General features: G+C 39.6%; 1 protein-coding gene across 2 annotated transcripts in view; it reads right to left on the bottom strand.

Annotated features, from left to right (window-relative positions):
* The window catches only part of spidr (scaffold protein involved in DNA repair), a 264566-nt gene that overhangs the window by 53244 nt on the left and 184276 nt on the right, over positions 1-27046 (bottom strand). For both annotated transcript variants that reach the window (XM_059980514.1, XM_059980523.1), the window contains exons 9-10: positions 23425-23629; positions 20371-20660 (exon numbers count right to left, since the gene is read on the bottom strand). In XM_059980514.1, coding sequence (XP_059836497.1) covers positions 20371-20660; positions 23425-23629 — 495 coding nt within the window. The remainder of the gene's footprint in view (positions 1-20370; positions 20661-23424; positions 23630-27046) is intronic.

Raw genomic sequence — 27046 nt, 5'->3', positions numbered from 1 at the left:
TTTTATTCGTAATTGCACTTACATGCTAGGCCCAGGACACGTACTCTGAAATAATAACACTGAGGAATTTAAAGTTGCTGACACTCTCCACCTCTAGTTTCCTCTTCCTGAAATCAATCATCAGCTTTTCAATCTCCTTCCTATGTTGATTCTTCACCACTTTGACGCAGCTTGTGACAGTGGTACCATTGGCAAACTTGAGTATGTCTTAGTCACACAGTCATAAGGGCCAAGTGAGTAGAGTGGGGAGCTAAGCACATAGCCTCGTGGTGCACCTGTGCTGATGGAGATCAGGAGGAATTTAAGATCTATATAAAATGCAAGATATAAATCCATGATTCAGTTTGAGCAACTTGTTAAATGCATTTTGGAATATGATGTATCATCAAATAACAAATTCACTTCCTTACAGTAAACATACAGAGCAACAATAAGCTGCAGTTATGCAGCATCTTTAGCACAGTGAAGCCCAGGGACATCTGGAGCATTATCAGACAATATCTGACCTTGAGCTACTCGAAAAGTACTGTTACGAGAAAGCTGATGATGTGCACCATGCTAAAGAGTGTAAACCCTGACAAGGATTATCTGCTCTTAATCACACAGAATGTAAATTGTGATTTTGATAAGTATCATTTCATAGGTCGTGAGGAAGTATGAACAATATTCAAAGGGTTAAAGTTCTATGAAAAAGTTAACTCCATTTGTACTTGACTATTAAACTGTTGAATGGGAATTTATTATTGGAATTTCAAAACAATTTCCCTTTTTGCTGTTCATATATAACTTCGTTTGCAAAAAAATTAAGTCACTCCCTAGTTCAAGCCTGCTTTAATGGAACTGGCAGAGTATAACTAGCTACATCTAAATCAGTTATATAAAAAGCTGCCAAAGAAACAAACACTATGCCTGCCCAACTTTCACATCAAGGCCATGCAGAGTCATATGCTATTGTTACTTCAACAGCTTTTCAAACTTATCCCATGAATGAACCAACTATCTTTCAAACTGCTTGCTCCAAATCTCTAAGATCTGTTTACGAACAGCATCTGCTGAGACATGCATCGAGTAACGTCGTGTTTGAGCAAATGACAGCCGACATCATATTCCTGCCAGACCACATGTTTTCTCAGAACAAAGCAGGAAACAGCAACATTACCCACAGAGAAAACAAAACTGGTATGCTACATTTTTCAACACAACAAATAAGTCTGTAAAGGACAGTATTTTGCCAACTAGAATGGGCTATTAGAAGGTCTGAAAATGACATGTGAAATGCAAAAATGTTTTTGAAGCAGATAGCATACAAGAATTTCTTACAGATTAAGACATAAAATAGCTTAGGTGGGCAGCATGGTGGCGTAGTGGTGAGTATAACACTATTACAAAGCCAGGTTCAACTCTGCAGCTGTCTAAAGAATTTGTACATTTTTCCCATGACCATCTCAGTTTCCTCTGGGTACTCTGATTTCCTCCCTCATTCCAAAAAGTACAGGTTAGAGTTAGTAAGTTGTGGGCCTTCTATGTTGGTGCTGGAAGCATGCAATACATACAGGCAGCCCCAGCACATCTTTGGACTGTGTAGTTGTTAATACAAATGATGTATTCTACCATATTTTCAATGTTTTAATGCACATGTGATAAATAAAGCTTATGTTAACTTTCTTCAAATAAAATGCACTGCATTCTTGAATGAATAATTACTGACATTGTAAATTCAATGCTGATTACCTGTACACATTAATCAATCTAAACAATGTTTGGATATCTCTTAGCACAAAAAAAAGAAATATATGTCGATATTCTTCATACACTAGACGCAAAATAATTGGCTAGCTGCATGCTAATTTTCACTTATAATTATGACATTCCATGGCACTGGCAACAATTTAGCTCCTATCTCATGCTCACACTGAAGATGATAATGGAAACTGTCTTTTCTTTTTATATTTTTAGCCTCCCAATGAGATTGATTTCATGTTAACAACCACCTTCCAATCTGTTAGACAAGTTTTCTTATCCTCCATCAGCTTATTGCAGGATTATTATTGAACTGCTTTTTCTGCTGGCCGCCCCTAGCACATCACAAAATGATGACACAAATGACACACTTCACTGCCACACATGCACACGTACAAATAAAGCCTAACCTTGGAAGCCAGATTTCAACAACGTTTAGCTGCATACTTTTTCTAACAGGAGTCCGTCAATGTACCATTGTGGATTTCTCCTTTCTGCATCCAGAACACTTACCACTGAGCATTCCCACTGCTGAGCACATCTACACGAAATGCTGTTGCAGGAAAGCAGCATCCATCATCAGGGACCCTGCCCTCCGCCCCACCCCCAACCCCATCCATCACCCAGGTCATGCTCTCTTCTCACTGCCAGCTGCTGCAAAGGTACAGGAACCTCAGGACTTAATACCACCAGGTTCAGGAACAGTTATTACCCCTCAACCATCAGGTTCTTGAACCAAAGGGGATAACTTCACTTGCTCCATCATTGAAATGTTCCCACAACTAATGAACTCCCTTTCAAGGACTCTTCATCTCATGTTTTCAATATTTATTGCTTATTTTTTTTTACTATAATTATTCCTTTGTTTTTGTATTTGCAGAGTTTGTTGTCTTTTGCACGCTGGTTGAACTGCTGCTGCCATCAGGTAAAAGGTACAGGAGCCTCAGGACTCGCACCACCAGGTTCAAGAACAGTTACTACCCCTCAGCCATCAGGCTGTTGAACAAAAGGGGATAGCTGCACACATTTAAGGACTCTGTTATATTGTTATTTCATTCTCACTATTTGTTATTTATTTAGACCTGCATTTGTACAGTTTGTTTACAGTTAACAGTTCCTGATGTTTAGTTACTGTTCTATAGACTTGCTAAGTATGCCCACAGAAAAAAGATCCCAAGGTTGTATGTGGTGACATGTATGTAGTCTGATAATAAATTTTAGTTTGAACACTCAAGTTGCTGCAGTCTTTGATTGATTCTATAATGGTTATTATTCTACTATTGATTTATTGAGTATGGTTGCAAGAAAATGAATCTTATGGTGGCATAGAAACATAGAAAATAGGTGCAGGAGTAGGCCATTCGGCCCTTCGAGCCTGCACCGCCATTCAGTATGATCATGGCTGATCATCCAACTCAAAACCCTGTACCTGCTTTCTCTCCATACCCCCTGATCCCATTAGCCACAAGGGCCATATCTAACTTCCTCTTAAATATAGCCAATGAACCAGCCTCAACTGTTTCCTGTGGCAGAGAATTCCACAGATTCACCACTCTCTGTATGAAGAAATTTTTCCTCATCTCGGTCCTAAAAGGCTTCCCCTTTATCCTTAAACTGTGACCCCTCGTTCTGAACTTCCCCAACATCGGAAACAATCTTCCTGCATCTAGCCTGTCCAATCCCTTTAGAATTTTATACATTTCAATAAGATCCCCCCCCCTCAATCTTCTAAATTCCAGTGAGTATAAGCCTAGTCGATCCAGTCTTTCTTCATATGAAAGTGCTGCCATCCCAGGAATCAATCTGGTGAACCTTCTTTGTACTCCCTCTATGGCAAGAATGTCTTTCCTCAGATTAGGGGACCAAAACTGGACACAATACTCTAGGTGTGGTCTCACCAAGGCCTTGTACAACTGCAGTAGAACCTCCCTGCTCCTGTACTCAAATCCTTTTGCTATGAATGCCAACATACCATTTGCCTTTTTCACCACCTGCTGTACCTGCATGCCCACCTTCAATGACTGGTGTACAATGACACCCAGGTCTCGTTGGACCTCCCCTTCTCCTAATCTGCCACCATTCAGATAATAATCTGTTTTCCTGTTCTTGCAAACAAAGTGGATAACCTCACATTTATCCACATTAAATTGCACCTGCCATGAATTTGCCCACTCACCTAACCTACCCAAGTCACCCTGCATCCTCTTAGCATCTTCCTCACAGCTAACATCATCGCCCAGCTTCGTGTCATCCGCAAACTTGGAGATGTTGCATTTAATTCCCTCGTCTAAATCATTATTGTACTTTGTACATAAATGTACTATGATAATAAATTTACTTTGAACTTTGAACCAAGGCTTACAGTTAAACTGCCTGATGTCAGCAACTTGGAACAAAGCATTAATGCTAGATTATAACAAGTCTGTATTACCCAGTTTGAGACAATAAAATCAAAAATGTCATAAACACTCAAGCTGGGCAGTACCTGCAGAAAGACTGCTGATCTTCCATTGTGGTTCCCTCTCCATAAACACTGCCTGACTTGTTGAGATTCTCTATAACTTAAAACAGACTGAGTACCCCATATCTGAAATGCTTGGGGCCAGAAGTGTTTCAGATATCAGATTTTATCAGAATTTGGAATATATAGTGAGATAGCCTGGGATCAACCTCATTTCCGGCTCTGAATTTATGTGCTACTAGTAAGCAGACTTTGTCTTATACTTGTTCATCACACATAGGTACTTAAGAGTAAAACTATATTGCATAACCTTAATATAATGAAAAATAATGTGTGATGGGGAACAAAAGCAGGTCAGCAGCATCGGGAGAAAACCTGAATCAGTGGCTGAACAAAATCAAACAATGGCAGGCTTCCAGTCTCCAATTACGATGCCATGTTTTGAGTAAAAGGTTACAGTATACTGTATTTGTATTTTACTCTTTTTAAGGTTTCATGTAAGATATAAAAATAATCAGCATTGTAGACTAGTTCTGGTGTTAGATTTTCATCAGAGATGATCTTCGCAAACATCAATAAATTTGTCTGTTGCTTCGTGATCAGCAGACACTTTCTCTTTAAAATTTTTTAAACCTTTAAAAATTTAATGCCATGCTTTTTCTTAGTTTTCTTCAACCAGCTTGTTGAATATTCATAAATACTTTAAAATTTCAGTTCGTTTTGATAGATCCTTGCTTGTTTCATGATCAGTGTACCATTAAGCAGCATAGTTCATTCCAACACTGACGGATCCACTTTTTCAACATACATTCAAAATCTTCATTTTTCACTTCTCAGTAACTGCTGTTCAATACACACGTGAGGTCAGTTCTCAGAACTGTCTGTTGTTCATCATCTGGGAACCTTCTCAATACCTTGTGGAATTTTACATTTGTGCACACATGAAAAGCAACTTGCATTGTGGATGATTTCAGATTTTGGAATTTTGGATAAGGGGTATTGAACCTGTACTTATTTTAGATTTCCAGCAATTTTTTATTTTGCGTCTGTTATGAATGCACCACAGCTTTGAGGGGCCGAAGGGGCGGAGGAGCCCCCTCCTTTGTGAGAATCGCAAGAGCATTATTGGGTTGGCTCAGAGGACCCAGGAAATGAGAGAGACCTGGCCATTGTCTCCTGGAGACAACGTTTGTGGATTGGGGACTATGCTACGTGCAAGCCCTCGGGCAAAGTGGGCTGGTTGAGAGAGGGATCGCATCATCCCAACCTGATTGACATCTGAGACCCCTTGAGGAAGCAAAAAAGAGGGTCTGGGGGAACAACCCCTTTCAGACGCACCAGAAGAAATGCTAGCGATCCCGCAATAGCAGGAAGCCATTTGAAGGAAGCCATGTGCGTTCAGTTCCCTTGCCTGGGGGCTGGTGGCTGGTACCGCAGAAAACAACTTGGAACTAACAACAGGGAATCCACTCCCCCGACGCAACGGATTGGCCTCATAAAAGTCCTGGGCAAGTTTAAAACCGTCTCTCTTAAACCCAAAAGCTGCAGCTTGAAAGGACAGTGACTTTTATCTTTCCATTGGACAATACAATATCCCCTAGACAAACGATAGAGCTATTGCTTAATTGATGATTATTATTATATCCGCGTTTTTTAGATTGAGTATTGATGACGTATTTTATCTGAATGTCTGTATTAATCTTATTTTTGTGCCCCTTTAAAAATAAAAACTTTTAAAAATAGTACCATCAGACTTCAACGGGCCTCTCTATCTTTGCTGGTAAGTGACCCAGTTACGGGGTTCATAACACGTCTTTGTCCTTAACAATTTCATTTAATCACCAAGTAAATTATTAAGGTAAATTGTCCACTTAAGAGTAAAACAAATAAGATTGCAAGTCTAACAAATATCTGTTTCATTATCCTAAAAAAGCATTAGGATTCTTTGAAAAATTCCTTATCAATATCAATCAAATAGTATATTTAGCAAATCTTCAGCAGACATCTCAAGGCAATGGAAAAATACTATCAACACTATCTCCTCAAAATACACCAATTTCAACAGAAGAACAAGCTCCCCCTGTCAACACTCCGCGCATTTAATCCCTTTTGACTTACTCTGGTCAGGACATTATTCGCAATGCTTAACAACACATTCTGAGTTTGCCAATAAGAGATTACTGCAACAGGGGAACCTCTTATCAAACAGAGGTCAAAGAAGAGAAAAAGACAACTGTATTGGCTTAAAAACACAAAATGCTGGCAAAACTCAGCAGGCCAGACAGCATCTATGGGAGGAGGTAGTGATGACGTTTCGGGCCGAAACCCTTCATTAGGAGACTGTCTTCTTGGAATTTCAAGCCCATGACCACTCAAAGTGGAAGGAGCCTCTGGGATGCTATTGAAAACTACATACCATGCAATGGGATCACTCAGAGAAAGCTGGAAGTGGTGGGCAACTTCACAAACAACCCAACCCTCTACCTTGTCAGCAACCAGTTGTCCCAGCTGTTTAAGGGTTTGTAGTTCAATGGCCACAATATCCACAACATCAGACTGAAAGGAAGTTACTCTTGATCCAAGAGTTTACCAAATAAATTGTCAACAATAACATTATTCAGGTAAAATTTAGATTATGTGTTCTTTAAAAGTTCAGTGAGTACATGTTTCCGAATCATGCTAAAATGGTAACTGACTTTTAAATCTAGTTTCTGAATATATATTTTGCTTTTCTCCAACCAACCAACGAATGATAGTAGAAAATGACAGAGAGTGAAGAATATGAAGCTAGAAATTGAACTGATGAATAGAAAGTAGGTCACTTAACACATGAATTGCAATTTTAGAATCTTCTTCCATGTTCTCTGTGGCTCTGACAAGTTATAAAATGTAAGTGTTCAGATAGAAATACGACTACCATAATTTTCATTCACACATGCTTGCTCAAAGCTGTTCAGAGATGATTCATGTAAAAGCATCCTCATGCCTACCAATTATCAGTTATTAGTCTTTCCTTGACATATTCCAAAGGTGTACCGGTAAGTAGGTTAATTAGTTACATGGGTGTAATTGAACAGTGGGCATTCATTGGGTCAGGATGGCCTGTTACAGTACTGTATTTCTAAATACTAAAAAAATCTATATAATAATCAGTCACAAACTTTATTATTTCATCCCATCTGATCCCTTCTCTCACAAATTCCCTAAACCCTGTTCATCTTAAGAACTCCATCTTAAGAATGGGTAAAGAATAACTTTTGAATTTGCAAGGGTTTATTTAGTAGCACATAATACTCTGGGCCTTATGTCACTGTATGAACCATTTTCTTTTATCAGCTTTGACTTTATCAAACAAAAAAATTAGATGAGTATTGTAAGCAAATAAAATATCCTTAAGGGAAATAAAAATAGTAGGGTAAGGAAGGAATTGAGATAAAGTAGAAATGTATTAAGAAATACAAACCTGAAGAGGCAGCAGATGGGGACAAAACAAAGAAATCTCCAGGAATACAAGGTACAGGTGTCCCCTGCTATCCGAAGGTACAACGTTCCTATGAAACGGTTCGTAAGCCGGAATGTTGTAAAGTGAAGAAGCAATTACCATTTATTTATATGGGAAAAATTTGTGAGCGTTTGCACACCCAAAAAAAACCTACAAAATCATGCCAAATAACACATAGAAACATAGAAAATAGGTGCAGAAGTAGGCCCTTCGGCCCTTCGAGCCTGCAACGCCATTCAGTATGATCATGGCTGATCATCCAACTCAGAACCCTGTACCTGCTTTCTCTCCATTACCCCTGATCCCTTTAGCCACAAGGGCCATATCTAACTTCCTCTTAAATATAGCCAATGAACCAGCTTCAACTGTTTCCTGTGGCAGAGAATTCCACAGATTCACCACGCTCTGTGTGAAGAAGTTTTTCCTCATCTTGGTCCTAAAAGGCTTCCCCTTTATCCTTAAACTATGACTCCTCATTCTGGACTTCCCCAACTTTGGAAACAATCTTCCTACATCTAGCCTGTCCAATCCCTTAAAAACATAAAATAAAATCATATTAAAACCTAAAATAACAGTAACATATAGTAAAACCAGGAATGATATGATAAATACACAGCATATACAAAGCAGAAATACTTTTCTGCTATCATTGCAGCACTGTCTAGCATAGCAAAAACCTCACTACATAACGGAAGCAGTCTCTCCAGTAACCTTTTAAGCTACGAAGCTGCCAAATCATACCAAATAACACATAAAAATACTCAGCCTATATAAAGTAGAAACAATGTATGTATAGTGTAGTTTCACTTACCGGAATCAGGAAGACAGCGAGCACACTGACGATGATGATATGTTAGGCTGAGTCGTCGGAGGTTGGGGCGCTCGGCAATTTTTTCCAACAAATCGCAGTTTCATCACAGTTAAACACTTGCTTATATGAATAACCACCTTCTGTAATTATTTTCTTCAGTTCTGCTGGGAACTTCTTGGCAGCTTCAGTATCACCTGAAGCACTCTCTCCAGTAAACTTTAAGCTATGAAGCTGCCCTCGCCTCAGAAACCAACCAAACCATCCATGACTACTTTTAAATTCTACTTTTGCAACACAGTCATCACCATCGTCCAGTGCTTTCTGTTTCAGCTTATTAAAAAGACTGACTGATTTCTCCTTAAGTATAAGATAACTTAACGAAACACCACACTTTGTACACCCATCAACCCACTCAAGCAATAGACTTTCCATTTTATCCATTAATGGATGCCGGCTAAGAGAGACCATTTTGCTATGACCGGAACCAACAGTAACATCGGCAGCCTTCAAGATTCTTTCTCTCTGCATATAAATACTGTAGTGCGAATGGTGGACGCAGGCAAGTTCAACACACGGATGATGTCCTTACTTTGTTCACCACGATCGAAACGCTTAATTATGCCTAGTTTTACGCTAAGTGTAACACCCTTACGAGCTTTTTTAGGCTTTTCTGATACCTTAGAACTCATCTTGCTAACGGATGCACAAAATAAATCGACATAAAGCACAGATGCTCACAGGCACGTGTTTAAGCAATGGCGGCTAGAATGCAGTTCCGGGGAAGGAGCTTGGCTGCTCGGGGTGCACGCTGCCTTTTTTTTATAACAGTGAAAACACCTTCTGTTAGCAAAAACAGGTTAACTAATGTAGGTCTTTAGTAACAGCGAGGTGTTGTAAAGCGAAATGTTCAAAAAATGGGGGCCACCTGTACTACAATTTTATCAGTCAGTAACTGTATTTCCAGAAATTCGCATCACTTTGGTCAAAAATTAGCTCTATAAATTTTAATTCTATCGTAAATGGTAAGTACCTCCATCCCAGATTTAGACAGCATATGCAAATAACCATAGCTATAAATAAATGTTCTTTTATTTCTAATACCATTGTCAAGGTGCAACTCATTTTTAACTACGTTACCTAAATAATCAATGCTTATTTCTTTTAAAATAATGCTCATAATGGTCAGAGAAAATGCAAAACAAAAATGTTTTGGACAGTAAAATACGCCCAAATTAATTAAAGTGACACAAGTAAAAGAAAAAAATGGGTCATTTGCACAAAGGACGGAAGATTAATTTTAGATAAAGTCTACTCATCGACGTATTTGCAGACGAAAGTGAAAATAGCGCCATTGTATTTTATGACGTTATTTTCTATTGAGAGAAAGGACTGTAACCACAGAGGAAAACCTCAATTTTAATTTATTTAATTAATTTACTAAAGACTGAATCTGAAAACTTCATTGGGTTCCTACGGATTCTTTGTACCCTGGAAAATAATTGGTGTTTTGGATATCATTAACAAAGTAAAATTTAAAGCTTCCTGTTTCGTGACCACAATGATTTAGGTATTTTCCCTAGTTACAATACAGACAATTTTGTGAAATTAGCTTCAACTTCAAATAAAAAAATTAAAACAAAAATGACCAATAAGTATAATAACAGAATAGAATAAATAAATAAATATTTATAAATTTATAAGTTCTCCATATGCCTTTAAAAATGTTTATGTTCAGATTCTGCAAAGTTCAATTTGATTTTCTGTGAGAAACACACAAGTTTTTTAAAAAGTCATTGACCCTTTTTAGCTTTTCTTTTGTTAAGTCTGTAATCAGCAATAATTTCAGAGCAGAAAGGTTTGGAGATTCTCTGAGATAACTGTCGAGTATATCCAGTTGTTCTGTTTCGATTTCAGATTTCTAGCATTTGCAGCTTTTTTAGCTTTTCAGTGAACCTTCTTTGAGTGTATTTGTTGACATGCCAAATCTCTTCAAACTAATAAAGTATAGCTGCTGTCTTGCCTTCTTTATGACTACATCGATATGTTGGGACCAAGTTAGATCCTCAGAGACCTTGACACCCAGGAGCTTGAAGCTGCTCCCTCTCTCCACTTCTGATCCCTCTATGAGAATTAGGCCATTTGGCCCATTGAGTCTGTTCCATAATTCCATCAGAACTGATATATTATTCATCTGAACCCCACTCATCTAACTTCTCTCCATATCTTTTTATGTCATCACCAATTAAGAACCTATCAACCTCTGCTTTAAACATACCCAATCACTTGGCCTCTACGACTGTCTGCTAGAGAGAGAACTGCTGCTGCTACGTCAACGAATTTTACGACACATGCCGGTGATAATAAACCTGATTCTGCTCCTCTTATTGTACATTTTGTAGACATTTCCACCTTTGACATCATGATGGAAGAGTTATTATTAATGAATCATCTAAAGAGAATTCAGTCTCGTTTACTCTTGCTATGACATTCTGGGGTTGAGATAATTAAGCTTCAACAACAACAACTATTTTCCTTTGTGCAAAATATGACTCCAAAAATTGAACAGCTTTCCACTTAACATCCATTGACTTCAGTTTCATAGGATTCCTAGATGCGACACTCAGTCAAATGCTGTCTTGATGTCAGGAACAGACACACCTGTGGAGTTCAGCCCTTTGGACCAATGTTCTGATCAGGTTTAAAAAAATGAGAGGTAGAAAAATAAGAGAGGGAAGAAGAGAGCATGAGAAAAGAGGGACAGCAAATAGAATAGTGAATCCAAAAGCGTTATAAAGGAAGTGGGCTAATCAGAGACCAGAAAAGAAAAATTACTTTTGGAGACAAAGACTAAGTACTATTGTATTAAATATGTACTTTACATCAATTCACCATGGAAAATAAAATATTATAGTCTCAGTAAGGTAAGATGTAACTGTAATTCTGGATGGAGTAATAATAAAGAGTAATCAGAAAGTATGATTACTTTTAAAGTGGCCAGATCCCTTGTCCAGATGGAATGAAATTTAAATTGATCATGAAAATAAGGGAGAAATTCATGACCACAATATTCTAAACATCTACCAATTCAGTGATAGAGCCCATGGATTGAATGGCTTCAAACGTTATGTACAGTAGATTCTGATTAATTGGGCCATTGGTTAATTGGGGCAGTTGCTTATTTGGGACAAATCTTAAAGAACTAAAACAAATCGAGAAAATAGCCGGGATTTATTTGGGACACTATGCCACTTATCTGGGGCAAGCGACTGTTTTCTAATTTTCTAATTATTGTCAGCCATGTGCACTTCGTGAGATGGTTAGACATTGTGCTTAGAGCAAAGTTTTTCAAAAGCGTCACTTGTATACTTGTGGTCAAAAAACATGATTTTTGTCGCTGATAGTTGGCAAATAATAAACAGTAAGATAATTCAGAACCGTTTTGCTCATTGCAGGTTTCAAGCATTCACTGTGGCTTGGAAAGTTACCAGAAAACAGCTGGGAGTGAAAAGGAAACTACTTCACTACTTCAACAAGTTACGATCTGTGAAGAATTTGTAAGTATCAACAATTATCTTGAATGTTAGAAATAAAATGAAGATTTGGAGGATGCACTGTCTGAAGGTAGTCCACTATCTGCACTAGGTGTCTGTGCTGATTTTGTTCATTTACAGACATTCAACATACACAGAATTAATTCCTCCATCAATAACTATTAGGAACTGATATACATTCTTAAAAGTACCAGAGTAGTTTTGGCAATATTCTACTTTTTTCTGCATTGTTACTCAGTTAAATGGTAGTTTATCTTTCTTATACCATATTAATTATTTCCATGAAACCAGCTAATCAGGACAGCTCATTAATTGGGCCCTAATGTACTGATCCCCAGGTATCCCAATTAACCGGAATCCACTGTATAGCAAGTACTTACACATCTGCATGGACTTTAGCAAGCCCTCTGATAAAGTCCCATATGGGAGCTTGGTCAAGAAGGTTCAGTTGTTTGGCATTCAAGATGAGGTAGCAAACTGCATTAGACATTAGCTTCAAGGAAAATGCAAAAGGTGGTTGTAGAGATTGCCTCTCAGACTGGGTCTGCAACCTGGGACTAGTGGTGTGCTGCAGGTGCTGGGTCCGTTGTTGCTCGTCAGCTATATCAACAGTCTGGATGATCATGTGATAAACGTTCACATGCTGTAAAAAAGCTTTTGGCACATTGGTCTTCACAAATCAGTGGATGGAGTACAGAGGTTGGGGTGTTATGTTGAAATTACATAAGACAATGGTGAGGCGTAATTTGGAGTATTGTGCCTATTTTGGTCACCTATCTACAGAAAATAAGTAAAGAAGATTGAAAGCATATGGAGAAAACTTACAAAGATGTTGCCAGGATGTGAGGGCCTCAGTTATAGGGAAAGTCTGAACAGGTTAGGACTTCATTGCATTGAGCATAGAAGATTGAGAGGTGATTTGATAGAGGTTTACAAAATTATGAAGGGTATGGAGAGGGGAAACGCAAGCAAACTTTTTCGACCGAGGTTGGGTGAGACTAGAACTAGAGGTCATGGGTTAAGGGTGAAAGGTGAAATGTTTAAGGGTAGGAGAACAACTGCTTCACTCAGAGGGTGATGAGAGTGTGCCAGCAGAAGTGGTGGATCCATGGTCAGTTTCAATGCTTGAGAGAAATTCGGATAGATAGGAGAGGTGTGAGGGCTGTGAACTGGGTGCAGGCCGATGGGGTTAGGCAGATTAAAGGTTTGGCATGGACGAGATGAGCCGCAGGGCCTGATCCTGTTCTATAACCCCATCGGAAAAATTTCAAAAATTGTAATTAGAGGTAATCACTTCAACAAGTCTGGTTTGATTACACAAGCCAGCACAGATTTGTTAAACATGGGATTGCGTCTAATAACTTGACATATTTTTTTGATGAAGTACCAAGAGAGTTTCGCCCACTGCTAAATGCAATTGAACAGTTCAAATACAAGGTATTTGCTCAGATGGCATTAAAAGTGGTTACCAAGACAGAAGCCCTCTGGTTTTTAGTGGAAACAGAGAGCTAGAGTGAAAAATTGAATTGAATTGACTTTATTACTTACGTCCTTCATATACATGAGTAAAAATCTTTGCGTTACATCTCCATCTAAATATGCAATGTGAAATTTATAGTAATTTATAATAAATATTATGTACAACAGAATAGTTAATATAACATAGAAATACAGTAGCATCAGCATGAATTAAGCAGTCTGATGGTCTGGTGGAAGAAGCTGTCCTGGAGCCTGCTAGTCCTGGCTTTCATACTGCGGTACTGATTCCCGGATGGTAACAGTTGGAACAGTTTGTGGTTGGTGTGACTCGGGTCCCCAGTGATGCTTCAGGCTCTTTTTACACAGATGTCTTTGCAAATGTGCTGAATAGTGAGGAAATTCACAACCACAGTTGCGCTGGGCAGTCCGCACCACTCTCTGCAGAATCCTGCAATTGAGGGAGGTACAGTTCCCATATCAGGCAGAGATGCAGCCAGTCAGGATGCTTTCAATTGTACCCCTGTAGAAAGTTATTAGGATATGGGAGCCTGGACTGAACTTCTCCAATCGTCTGAGGCGAAAGTGACGCTGTTGTGCCTTTTTCACCACACAGCCGGTATGTACAGACCACGTGAGATCATTGGTGATATCTATGCCAAGGACCTTAAATCTGTTCACCCTCTCACCCCAGATCCATTGATATTAATAGGGGCTAGTCTGTCCCCATTCCTCCTGTTGTCCACAACCAGCTCCTTTGTTCTTGCAATATTGAGGGAGAGGTTGTTTTCTTTACACCACAGAGTCACGGTAATGACTTCTCTGTAGGCTGCTTCATTATTATTTCAGATTAGGCCAATCAGTGTAGTGTTGTCAGCAAATTAGCAGATTGGAGCTGTGGGTGAGACAGTCATGGGTATACAGAGAGTAAAGGAGGGTGCTTAGTACACAGCACTGAGGGGTACCTGTGTTGAGGGCCAGAGGGGCAGAGGTGAGGGAGCCCACTCTTACCACCTGCCAGCGATCTGACAGGGAGTCCAGGATCCAGCTACACAAGGCAGAGTGAAGGCCGAGGTCTCTGAGCTTCTTGTCGAACCTGGATGTAATTATGGCGTTGAATGCTGAACTGTATTCCAAGAACGGCATTCTCACATAAGCATCCCTCTTCTCCAGGTATGTAAGGATGGTGTGTAGAGCTGTGGTTATTGCATCATCTGTTGATCTGCTGTGTTGGTAAGCGAATTGTAGGGTGGGTGGTAGCATCCTGCAAATGTAGTCCTTGACCAGCCTCTCAAAGCATTTGCTTACTATTGAGGTGAGTGCGAAAAGACGCCAGTCATTCAGATGTTACCTTGGTCTTTTTAGGTACAGGAACAATGGTGGATGTTTTGAAGCAGGAGGGCACTCTGCACCGGGAAAGGGATAGATTAAGAATGTCTGTAAACACACCTGCCATGCACATCTTGAGTACCCGCCCTAGGAAGCTGTCCAGTCCAGCAGCCTTGCATACTTGGGCCTCGGAGACGACCAAGCTGCAGGTCGCATCAGCTGTCGGTCTCCTCAGGGGCTCAGTGTTGGTGACATCGAATTGAACGCAAAAAAACAGATTTAGCCCGTCTGGGAGAGAGGCAGCGATGTTGGAAACACTTCTGCATTTAGCTTTGAAGTCTGCGACAGTGTGCGACAGACCTTACCACAAGCTGCGTGTGTTGTTGGTGGAGAGTTGAGTGTGGATCTTGTCCCTGTACTGTTGTTTCACTGTCTTGATGACTTCACATAGACCGTAGCTGCATTTCTTGAGCTCCAGCTGATTACTGGCAATGTAAGCTCTGTGTCGTGTGGTAAGGCTGTTCACACGAACTGCTGATCTAAGGTTCTGGTTTGGATAGACCCTGACCAATTTCTGAGGGACAACATCCTTGAGGTACTTCTGGATGAAACTCGTGACCACATCCGTGAACTCGGAGACATCCTCATCAGAGAAGACATTTCAGTCGACATCATCAAAGCAGTCCTGCAGCATGGAGGCCAACTGGTTGGACCAACAATGGACGGTTTTAACTATGGCCGCCTCTTGATTCAGCTTCTGCCTGTACTTTGGCAGCAACAAGATGGTGGAGTGATCTGATTTTCCAAATGTTGGGTGAAGCAGCGCTTTGTAAGGGAGAGTAGCAGTGGTCAGAAACAAGTGTAAAATACAATAGCCTAGGAGTTGGTACCATGACCATTGCTTTTCTAAATATAAATTAAACAATGGACTTGATTTTAGTGGGCACAATTAATCAACTTGCTCCCAACAGGGCTGATGAAGAGTCTAATTCTAAAATGTCGACCTTTTTTTCAAATCCATAGATGCTGCTAGACCTGCTCAATTCCTATAATCATATAACAATTACAGCACGGAAACAGGCCATCTCGGCCCTTCTCATCCATGCCGACACTTACACTCACCTAGTCCGACTGGCCCACACTCAGCCCATAACCCTCCATTCCTTTCCTGTCCATATATCTATCCAATTTTACTTTAAATGACAATACCGAAACTGCCTCTACCACTTCTACTGGAAGTTCATTCCACACAGCTACCATTCTCTGAGTAAAGAAATTCCCCCTCGTGTTATCCTTAAACTTTTGCCCCCTGTCAAATCATGTCCTCTTGTTTGAATCTCCCCTACTCTCAATGGAAAAAGCCTATCCATGTCAACTTGATCTATCCCCCTCATTATTTTAAATACCTCTATCAATTCCCCCCTCAACCTTCTACGCTCCAAAGTATAAAAACCTAACTTGTTCAGCCTTTCCCTGTAACTTAGGTGCTGAAACCCAGGTAACATTCGAGTAAATCTTCTCTGTACTCTCTCTATTTTGTTGATATCTTTCCTATAATTCGGTGACCAGAACTGTACACAATGTTCCAAATTTGGCCTTCCCAATGCCTTGTACAATTTTAACATTACATCCCAACTCCTATACTCAATGCTCTGATTTATAAAGGCCAGCATACTAAAAGCTTTCTTCACCACCCTATCCACATGAGATTCCATCTTCAGGGAACCATGCACCATTATTCCTAGATCACTCTGTTCTACTGCATCCTTCAATGCCCTATCATTTACCATGTATTTGCCCTACCATTTACCATGTACCTCTAGCATTTTGTGTGTGTATGTTACTCTAAGCCTTCCGCAATTCTTGAGAATACTGGAAATCCAAAGCCAGCAAATCAAATATCTCAACACTCATCTCATTTACACTGCAGGATGGCCAGAGACACCTCAACCAATAGCTCCAACATTTTGTTCAATACCACTTATCTCCTGATTGTTTTTTCCTTGAGCTACTCTCTCCCACTTCTCAATTCACAACTATTTCTGGGATATTACTCATAACATCTGTTTGTGTTTTCCATTATTAGTTTAGGAAATACACGCTTATGAGATTTATCTTAATGATTCCACGGATGAGGGATAATGGTTACATGCATAGACGGGAGAGGGAGGGGAACTATGAACGTTTGCCTTGGAACTGAGAACCTTGTGAGGAAATCTGACAGAACACTTAAAACCATTTAGGTTCGAGAGAGAATAGAGTGAAATAGTTCCTATTTATGAAGTGATAAAGAAGTGGAGGAAAGAGCACACATATAGTTAAGAGGGAATTAGTTAAAAAAAGTGAAATGAGGAAGATGTTTATCTTTAACAGCAAATAGACATTGCGTAGCTGAAGTAGGAATCATGAATGATGAATACTGAGCCATTGTATTAGACCATAAGACACAGCAGCAGAATCAGGCTTTTTGGCCCATCAGGTCTGCTACACCATTGCATCATGGCTGATTTATTACCTCTCTCACAATCTCATTGTGCCTTCTCTCCTTAACCTTTAACACCCTTACTAATCAAGAACCTAAGAAACTCTGCTTTAAATATACTCAATGATTTTGCCTCCACTGCTGTCTGTGGCAATGAATTCCACAGATACCTCCCTCTGACTATTGAAATTCCTCCTCATCTCTGTTTCTATTTCCAGTGGTTTCTGTTTTTATTCTAAAATATCTTGTTGGGGATTGTGGAAGAGGGTGGTGAATTGGCAAAATTGAACACAAACACCAGGGGCTCTTATCTTGTTACGAAGCCTCACGTGCGGCACCTTGTTAAAGGCTTTCTATAAATCCAGGTAAACAACATCCACTGACTCTCCTTTGTCTACTTTGCTCCTCAAAGAATTACAACAGATAGTCAGGCAAGATTTCCCCTCAAGAAAACCATGCTGACTTTGGCCTATTATCATGTGCCTTCAAGCAACCTGAAACCTTGTCCATAGTGAACTCCAACATCTTCACAACCACTTAAGTCACAGTAAATTGCCTATAATTTCCTTTCTTTTGTGCCGCCCCCCCTTAAAGGTTGGAGTGACATTTGCAATTTTTTAGTTCTCCAAAACCCCAGAATCTAGTGATCACTACTAATGCCTACACAATCTTTTCATCTACCTCTTTCAGCACCCTGGAGTTTAGTCCATCTGGTCCAGATGACTTATTTATCTTCAGACCTTTCTTTCACAAAAGGATCCTCCACATCTGTTAGCAAGTCCCAGTGGCTTCCATTTCACAGCATGCAGACATGTTCAGGGCTAAGAGAATTTAAATGACCAAACACTGAGGGGTTCCAGTGGTAATTGCAAAATTAAGCATAATCTGGAACATTGACTCCAGTAATTGGTAAGTGGCAATAATTTCCTAATTTTTCACTCATAATTCTTAAATAGCACTGTGCCAGACACAATTTTCTACTTTGAAAGAGAAATTCTCAAAAATAAATTTTGGAAAATTAATTGTAAGGCATCCTTCAACATTGTATAATGTAAACGTCCTGGCCCTGAGTATTTTCTCTCTTTAATGCCATTACTTTCCTTTGATAAGTTTTCATTCTGCTTTGACGTTAATTGCCATAGGATGTATCAGTGGCTTTCCTTTTCGTCTCATATCAATACTGACCCAGTAACCATTTCATAGATTCATTGTTCAATTGCATTTACAATTTCACTGTTAATGGCATTTAAAAGGCTCACACTGCCCTAACCACACTTTTTTTCCTACTATAATTGTAAAACCTTTCAGTGTAGATCTTAAAATTGATTGCAAGATTCTTTCCACAATCTCTTTTTGTAGCTCAGGTTTGTGCCCTTTCAAAGTTGTTTATAGTTCATACAACCAATTGAAGTTTTGCTGGTTTCTGCCTTTCTACATGCTCTTTCTTTTAGCTTTATGTGCCCTTATCTCTTTAGTTGTCTGTGGCTTATTTCCTTTTGGCAAGCGTAGTTTGGCACACAAACTGATTTAGTTTTACATTATATTTTCTTTTGAACGCTTCCCACTGATCAAATACTGATTCAGATACAGGCAGATTTGGCCAATTTATCAAGGACAGTCTCTGTTATAATATCCGTTATAATACCTGTTTTAGTTGGATTATACAGAGAAGATGGACTTAATGTGCTTGTTCTGTGTGATAAATTATGACGGCAAAACTGAACTAATTGTCCTTGTGTAGATTCCAGTTCGGTTAGATTCTCACTACATTTATGTTATATTGTCTTGCTAAGGAAATGAATGATCATATTCAGGAAACTGTTCACAGACTCTGTTGCATTAATCATCATCATCATTATGTGCCATGTCGAATAACGTGGCTTATCATGGTCTTCCTTCTCTATCCATGACCATGATTCTTGGCAAATTCTTCTACCTTCTGGGCAGTGTCTTTACAAGATGGTGACCCCAGCCATTATCAATTCAGAGATTGTCTGCCTGGCATCAATGGTCGCACAACCAGGACTTGTGGTATGTACCAGCTGCTCATTTGACAATCCACCACCTGTTCCCATGGCTTCATGACCCTGATCAGGGGTCTAAGCAGATGTTACACCTTACTCATGGGTGACCTGCAGGCCAGAGGCAGGAAGGAGTACTTACACCTCTGGGGTAGAGACATATCTCTACTATGGCAAGCTGCATTACTAGAATGTTGCAAGTACGAACCTCTTAAAGTAATATAAGATCTTAGTTAGACCCCACTTGGAGTACAGTATTCAGTACAGGAAGGATATGGATACAATAAAGAGTATAGAGGAGATTTACAAGGATGTTGCCTGGATTGGAGTGTGTGGCTTTTGAGAATAGGTTGAGTAAACTTGTCCTTTTCTCCTTGGAGCAACGAAGGATAAGAGGTGACCTGATCGAGGTGTATAAGATGATGAGAGGCATTGAGTGTGTGGATAACCAGAAGCTTTTTCCCTGGGCTGAAATGGATAACGTGAGGCGGCAGAGTTTTAAGGTGCTTGCAAGTAGGTACAAGGGGCATGTCAGAGCTAAGTTTCTCACACAGAGAGTGGTGGGTGCGTGGAATGCACTGCCAGCTATGGAGGTAGAGGCGAATACAATAGGGTTTTTAAAGAGACTTAGATAGGTACATAGAGCTTAGAAAAATAGAGGGCTATGCAGTAGGAAAGTTCTAGGCAGTTTCTAGAGTAAGTTACATGGTCGGCACAACATTGTGGGCCGAAGGGCCTGCAATGTGCTGTAGATTTCTATGCTCAATGTCCTCTTAACTCCTTCATTCTTTACTTTCTTCTACAATATTTAGGGTTCTACAACCCAAGCTTAGTGATGTCACTACCTACTCACCATTATTTTATTTAGATTTTACACCATGTTAATACAAAATGATTTTTGTATTGTTCAGTTTAATGGTGCATGAATTTCAAATCCCACCTCCTTCACCACTTTATCAACAAAAATAATGTACTCAATATTCAATTCAACACTTACCTTGCATTTAGTTGACCCATGTTTGAACAAAGGGAATGATCTGTTTGGTTGCTTCTGATCAGTTGATTGTGAAGAATATCTTTTACAGGAAGGCAGTATACTCTCTGAATAACAACTTTCAGATTTTTCTTTCCCCATCCTGCTGCTCCCTGGTTTTCAATTACTTCCAGTAATGAGTCACATACACTATTGGCCAAAAAATGATGTTCAAGATCCAACACCTGTATTGGTTTCTCCTGTTGGCTTATTGATAATACACTTTGTGTATTCCCTGTAGTTAGTGCAATATCCTGTTTTGTAAAAGAAAATCATTAACAATTAATTAACATTCAAGATGAAGATATCAGTGTACTTTTGATCAAAAAAAGAAGATAACAAAGCAAGGAAAGAATGCAATCTGCAAAATGCTCCAGTTTTCCCAGGATACTCAAATAACAAGGATTATGTGTACATGGGGGGAATGAAATCTGAAAATGTTGGATAGTTGCTTTGAAATTGGATTTCAATTAATTTTGATATACTAAATGTTAATCGAGTGTCACAAAAAACCTGCAAAATTGGGATTGTCATAGAAGATTAAGCAGGTGGTTGTCACATGACTTGGACACTAATTCACAGGAAACCAGTGCTAAGAAAGTACGCTCTGAGTGAGCTGCTTTTGAATCCAATGTTTACTGATGTCATTGTATAAAAGAAATTAAATAACAATGAATTGCAAGAGGAAAGTACTTGATTCATTTTCTCAAGGAGCAGCATTCAAAGGGGCCATAAATCCATGAAAACATGCACGAAAAGCTTTATTTCCACAACTTATGTATTCAACACACAAATGAGTCCAATTTCTAGTCAAACAGGCTTGGTATTTTCACTTAAATTAAACCACAAAATGGCTGAATTTAAGATGTGAGATATACTTAGAGTCATTGAGACCTAGAGTAATACAGCATAGATACAGGAAAATGGAAGGATATTGACATTGTATAGACAGAAGGGATTAGTTTAGTTGGCCATATGATTACTAATTTAATTGGTTTGGCACAGCATTGTGGGCTGAAGGGCCTGTTCCTGTGCAGTACCATTCTATGTTCTACAGTACTGTGCAAAAGTCTTAGGCACATGTAAAAAAATCTATAAAGCGAAGATGCTTTCAAAAATAAATCTAATCAATATTTGGTGTGATCTCCCTTTGCCTTTAAAACTGCGTTAATTCTCTTACAGTGTTGTGCCATTTTATAAGAAAATTGGCTAGTAAGTTGTCCCAAGCACCTTGGAGAACTTGCCACAGACTTTGGCTGTCTCACTTGATTCTGCCTCTCCAGGATATCCCAAACAGCCTCAATGATGTTGAGATCAGATCTCTGTTGAGTCCATACCATCTGAAACCATATATTAAAAAAATCTATAACGCTGAAGACTTTTGCACAATACTTTCTACAGCCCCTTCCAGCCTAAGGAGTCCATGCCAACAATGGTGACCAACTAGTCCCAATTTCCTGCACTTAGCCCATATCCCACCAAGCTCGGCACCTCTATGTGTCTTTTAAATAATACTGTAACTGCTGAAATCTTTTCTTCTTGAAGCTTGTTCAATATACTCACCATCCTGTATAAAGAAAAGTTGCCTCTCACTTCCCTTGTCAATCAATTTTGACAATGTGACTGAAAATTTGCAAAAGAGCTCTGAGGGAAATGGTATGATTCATCAAATAGAGTTGCAATATATTCTTGTTTCAATCATACTTAAGCCTGTACTATTTCTTTATCGCCATTGCAAAAGATTCCAGGAATCAGAGGGGGCTGTTAAGGGAAAATTATATCTATCATTATATTTTTGATAATAATATTCTTATTTTGATGATAATGATATTTATTCGATTTTCTTTATGTCACCAAGCATTATTTTGACCAGGTGACGCACGTGGGATGGGAAACAAGATAAGAGCCAATTGGTGTAACAGGAAAGATACTAGCATGGATAGAAGATTAGCTAACTGGCAGGAAGCAAAGAATGGGAATAAAGGGAGCTTTTTCTGGTTGGCTGCTGGTGAATAGTGGTGTTCTGCAGGGGTTGGTGTTAAGACCACTTCTTTTCATGTTATATGTCAGTGACTTGGATGACGGAATTGATAGCTTTGTGACCTGGTTTACAGATGATATGAAGATACATGCAAAGGCAAGTCGTGTTGAGGAAGCAGGAAGTCTGCAGAAGTTTAGGAGAATGGGAAAAGTGGCAGACGGACTATAGTGTAGGGAAGAATGTGGTCATGTATTATGGTTGAAAGAACAGAGGCTCACACTATTTTCTAAGTGAGGAGCAAATTCAGAAATGAGAGAAGCAAAGGGACTTGGGAATCTAATGGTCTTACGATTCTGTGGAGTCTTATGGTCTTTACGGTGTTTAGGAATCCTGAAAACACCCAGATGAAGGCATAAGCTAGTGTCCTGGAGTTCTTCTTTGTCATCTAGTATACTGTACCTCCTGTCCTATCATCTCCTCTGTCCCAATCACTCTCCATTATTTTTCCCTATTCCCTCCCAGGAGGTCCTCTCCCTGCCTTTTATTCCACTCATAGCTCCTGCTTCTAACTCTGGAAAATTATGGAAGTAATGACCATCATGCAGTGATCTCCCACACCGCATGACACAATACACCGTGGGCCGAAGAGACCGTACTCTGCCTGATATACTATTTAATATCAGAACTTCTTATTAATTCATTCAAGCCAAGATTTGGTTAGGTTTCTGGCCATAGTTTAGGCACCATTAGTCCAAAGCAAAATTAACGCTCAGTTTAAAGAATAGTCCATTTCTAGATCTAGTATGAACTGTTAAAATTCCAGCGTGTAACAGTACACTAAGGGAAATGAAGAAATGTGCTAAGCAGGAAATGCACAACTGCTTTGCTGATCAATAACTTGGGTTCATCTAACATTAGATATTGGGAGAAGGAACTAATACAGAATGGACAGAACGTATTGGTTTATTTTTTGCCAGTAATATTTTATCTTAATAAAAATAATTGCAAAAAAAAAGCAGAAATGCATGGAAGTTCACCTGATCAGTTAAACAATGTTTCGGTCTTGAATCAGGGAGGTTAAATTTCATAGCTAAAGATATTGAAGATTTTTTGGACACAGGTAACTTTCCAGGAGAGCAATTTTTAACTCCGATTCCAGCAACATGTTTTGCAAATACCTTCTGACTGAAGTAAGTGCACAAAATAACAGAAGTTTTTTCACCTTGCACATCGAGTTTCTGCCTGCAAAAAAACAAAGTTGAAAAATTAGAAATTATGTTGCTTTGTCATTCAAATACTACTTTGCAAATTATCCTGCCAAATAATATACTGAATTTAAATAAAATGAATCATACATTACTTCAATACTTATAATGTTGAAGTAAAAGACTTAAAAAAAACTAAAGAATAAATACCTAGCATTAATGATGTAAAAATGTTGAAGAAAATGCAAACAGGCAAGAGCCATAAGAAATAAAGAACAAGGACAACAGGTTTAGGGAACCTTGGCTTTTGAGAGATTGAGCCACTAGTTAAGAAAAAGAAAAAGGTGCTTAGCAGGTATAGGCAGGTAGGAACAAATGAGGTACTGTGGCGACCCATTTCCTGGCACATCCGAACCGGCTCACAATTAGCCAGCTTTCCGGCTAAGGGAGATAGCCTACGGGGGTTTGCGAGCACAGAGCTTTGGAGCCTCTGCGCCACGGGGGGGGGGGGGGGGGGGCAGGTTGAGGGAGGCTTAAAAGTGAGGCTGAGGATTTCGAATAAAGTTTTTCCTTCGACTGCAGTTACCGACTCCGTGTCGTAATTTTAGCGCTGCATGTAGCACACCGCTACAGTACTTTAGGAGTATAAGAAATACAAGGTAACATTTATGAAGGAAATCAGGAGGGCTCAAAGGAGGCCTGAATTTGTTCTGGCAGACAAGGTGAAGGAGTATCCTAAGGGCTTCCACAGATATATTAAGAACAAAATGATAGCAAGGGACAAAATTAGCCCTCTGGAAGATAAGAGTGGTAATCTATGCGTAGAGCAGAAAGAGATGGGGGAGATCATAAATGGATCTTTTGCATCTGTATTTACTCGGGAGATGGAAACAGAGTCTAGTGAAGTGAGGCAAAGCAGCAGTGAGGTCATGGACCCATTACAGATTACCGAGGTGGTGTTTGGTGTCTTGAGGCAAATTAGGGCAGATAAATCCTCAACACCTGACAAGGTGTTCCCTTGGACTCTTTGGGAGGCTAGTGTAGAAATTATAGAGCCCCTAGCAGAGGTATTTAAAACATCCTTAGCTACAGCTGACATACCAGAAGATTGGAAGGTTGTTCTGTTGCTAATAAAGGCTCTAAGAATAAACCAGGAAATTATAGGCCAGTGAGTCTGATATCAGTAGTGGGAAAGTTATTGGAAAGTACTTTAAGGGACTGGATATATAAGTATTTCAATGGACAGGGACTGATTAGGAGTAGTCAACATAGCTTTGTGCGTGCTAGGTCGTGTCTAACCACTCTTCATAGTTTTTTGAGGAAGTTACCAGGAAAATTGATGAAGGCAAGGCAGTGGATGTTGTCTACATGGACTTTACAAAGATATTTGATGAGGTCAAACATAGGAGCTTGGTCAAGAAGGTTTACTTGCTTAGCATTCAAGATGAGGTACTAAGTTGAATTAGATATTGGCTTCATGGGAGAAGTCACAAAGTGAAAGTAAATGGCTAGCTCTGTAACTGGAGGCCTATGACTAGTGGTGTGCTGCAGGTGTTGGGTCCTTTGCTGTATTGAACAATATGTATGATAATGTGATAAACTGAATCAGCAAATTTGTGGATGGGACTAAGATTAGGGGTATAGTGGACAGCGAGGAAAACTATCAAAGCTTACAGTGGGATCTGGACCAGCTGGAAAAAATGGGCTGAAAAATATTGATGGAATTTAATGCATCTAAGTGTGAGATATTGGACTGTGAGGGCCAACCAGGATAGGTCTCACATGGTGAACAGTAGGGCTCGGAGGAGTGTGGTAAAACAGAGGGATTTTGGAATATGGATCCATAATTCCTTGAACGTGGCATCACAGGTAGATAGGGTCATAAAGGCTTATGACTATGTGGGTAGCCACAGTTAATCATGCTGATGAATCAACATATAGGAGGGAGGCAGAAAATCTGGTTGAGTGGTGCCAAAACAACAATCTCTCAGTTAATGACAGCAAAATCAAAGAGTTGATTATTAACTGCAAGAGGAGGAAACAGAAGTCAATGAACCAGTCCTCATCAGGGATCGAGGTGGAGAGGGTCAGCAACTTTAAATTCCTCAGTGTTACCATTTCAGAAGACCTTTCCTGGGCCCAGCACATACATGCAATTATGTAGAAAGCATGGCAGTACCTCTACTTCTTTAGAAGTTTGCGAAGTGCTAGGTCGTGTCTAGGTCGTGCTAGAAGTTTTCGGCATGACATTCAAGAACAATTATTACCCCTCAACCCCTCAGTCAGTTTTTCAATGTTCGTCATCAGCGGGTCAATCTGTCCGTGAACTCCGTCGGTTGCCTCCGTACACTCCAGTATTTTTTTTACTTTTAAATTCTCCTGTGCGAGAGCCAACAGCTGTCTGTCGCTTTAAGTTTTTCTAGTCTGTAACTACACAAATGCGCACTTTTACAGCGAGATTCGACACCAAACATGTCGCTTGTTTTTGGTAGATGTGTCCTGCGCATGCGCAGTAGGAGGAGATTCACCGAAATCTCCGTTTCAATGTAGACAGAAATACTTTTAAAAACGCATAGTATGGACGCCTATCGTTTTTATGCGAAATCGGCATTTTCAAAATTATCCAGTCTAGTGTGGATGTAGCCTCTGACCCTATGTCTAATTATCATCTGCCCTTCACCTCTCTCTTAATAGTTATGATTATCACTTTATTTTACAGATTTCAACAGTGGTAGCCTTTGCATTTCCATTCATCACCATTCAGAAACAGTCTCCACCTATACCCTCCTCTCCCCGATACCATCATTCTTCACCCATCCTTGGTGCACTTATCACTTACTACCCCGCTCTCACACCACCCTCTCTCCTCTTCATATAGGTTGTCTCACCTCTTATTCCTAACACAAGGCATTGACCCAAAATGTTAACAAGTATGAAAGGTGAAATGTTTAAGGAGAACATGAGGGGAGCTTCTCTACTCAGAGTGGGGTGAGCAAAAGTGGTGGATGTGGGCTTGATTTCAACATCAAGAGAATAGTAGATAGGTACATAGACAGGAGGGATGTGAAGGGCCATGATCCAATACTCCAGATATTTATTTAATTAAAAACTTGCAATCGCTGGAAACCCAAAACTGCTAGAAAACCTCAGATCATCAGGCAATGTCTGTGAAAAGGAAAACACAGTCAATGTTTCAGGTCAAAACAGCTTTGTCAGAACTGTAAGTACATTCTTTCAATATCAAATATTGATATTGATGGTGGGAATGGAACATTTTCATGTGCCTTCACTTCCTTCCTCAGTGCCACCATAATTAGGGACCGGGTCATGCTGAGTCAGTGAGACTGGTTGGCAGCTGTTCTTCCCATGACTGCTCACTCTCCCATCCCAACTGTTTCTGTGATCCTTTCTCACACACTGTTTTGTTCATTTCCAAATTACAAACAGTTTGGGT

Source organism: Hypanus sabinus, chromosome 1, assembly GCF_030144855.1.
Source record: "Hypanus sabinus isolate sHypSab1 chromosome 1, sHypSab1.hap1, whole genome shotgun sequence".
Classification (NCBI taxonomy): Eukaryota; Metazoa; Chordata; class Chondrichthyes; order Myliobatiformes; family Dasyatidae; genus Hypanus; species Hypanus sabinus.
Note: the sequence above shows the minus strand (reverse complement) of the source record. Positions and strands in the feature narration are given on the sequence as shown.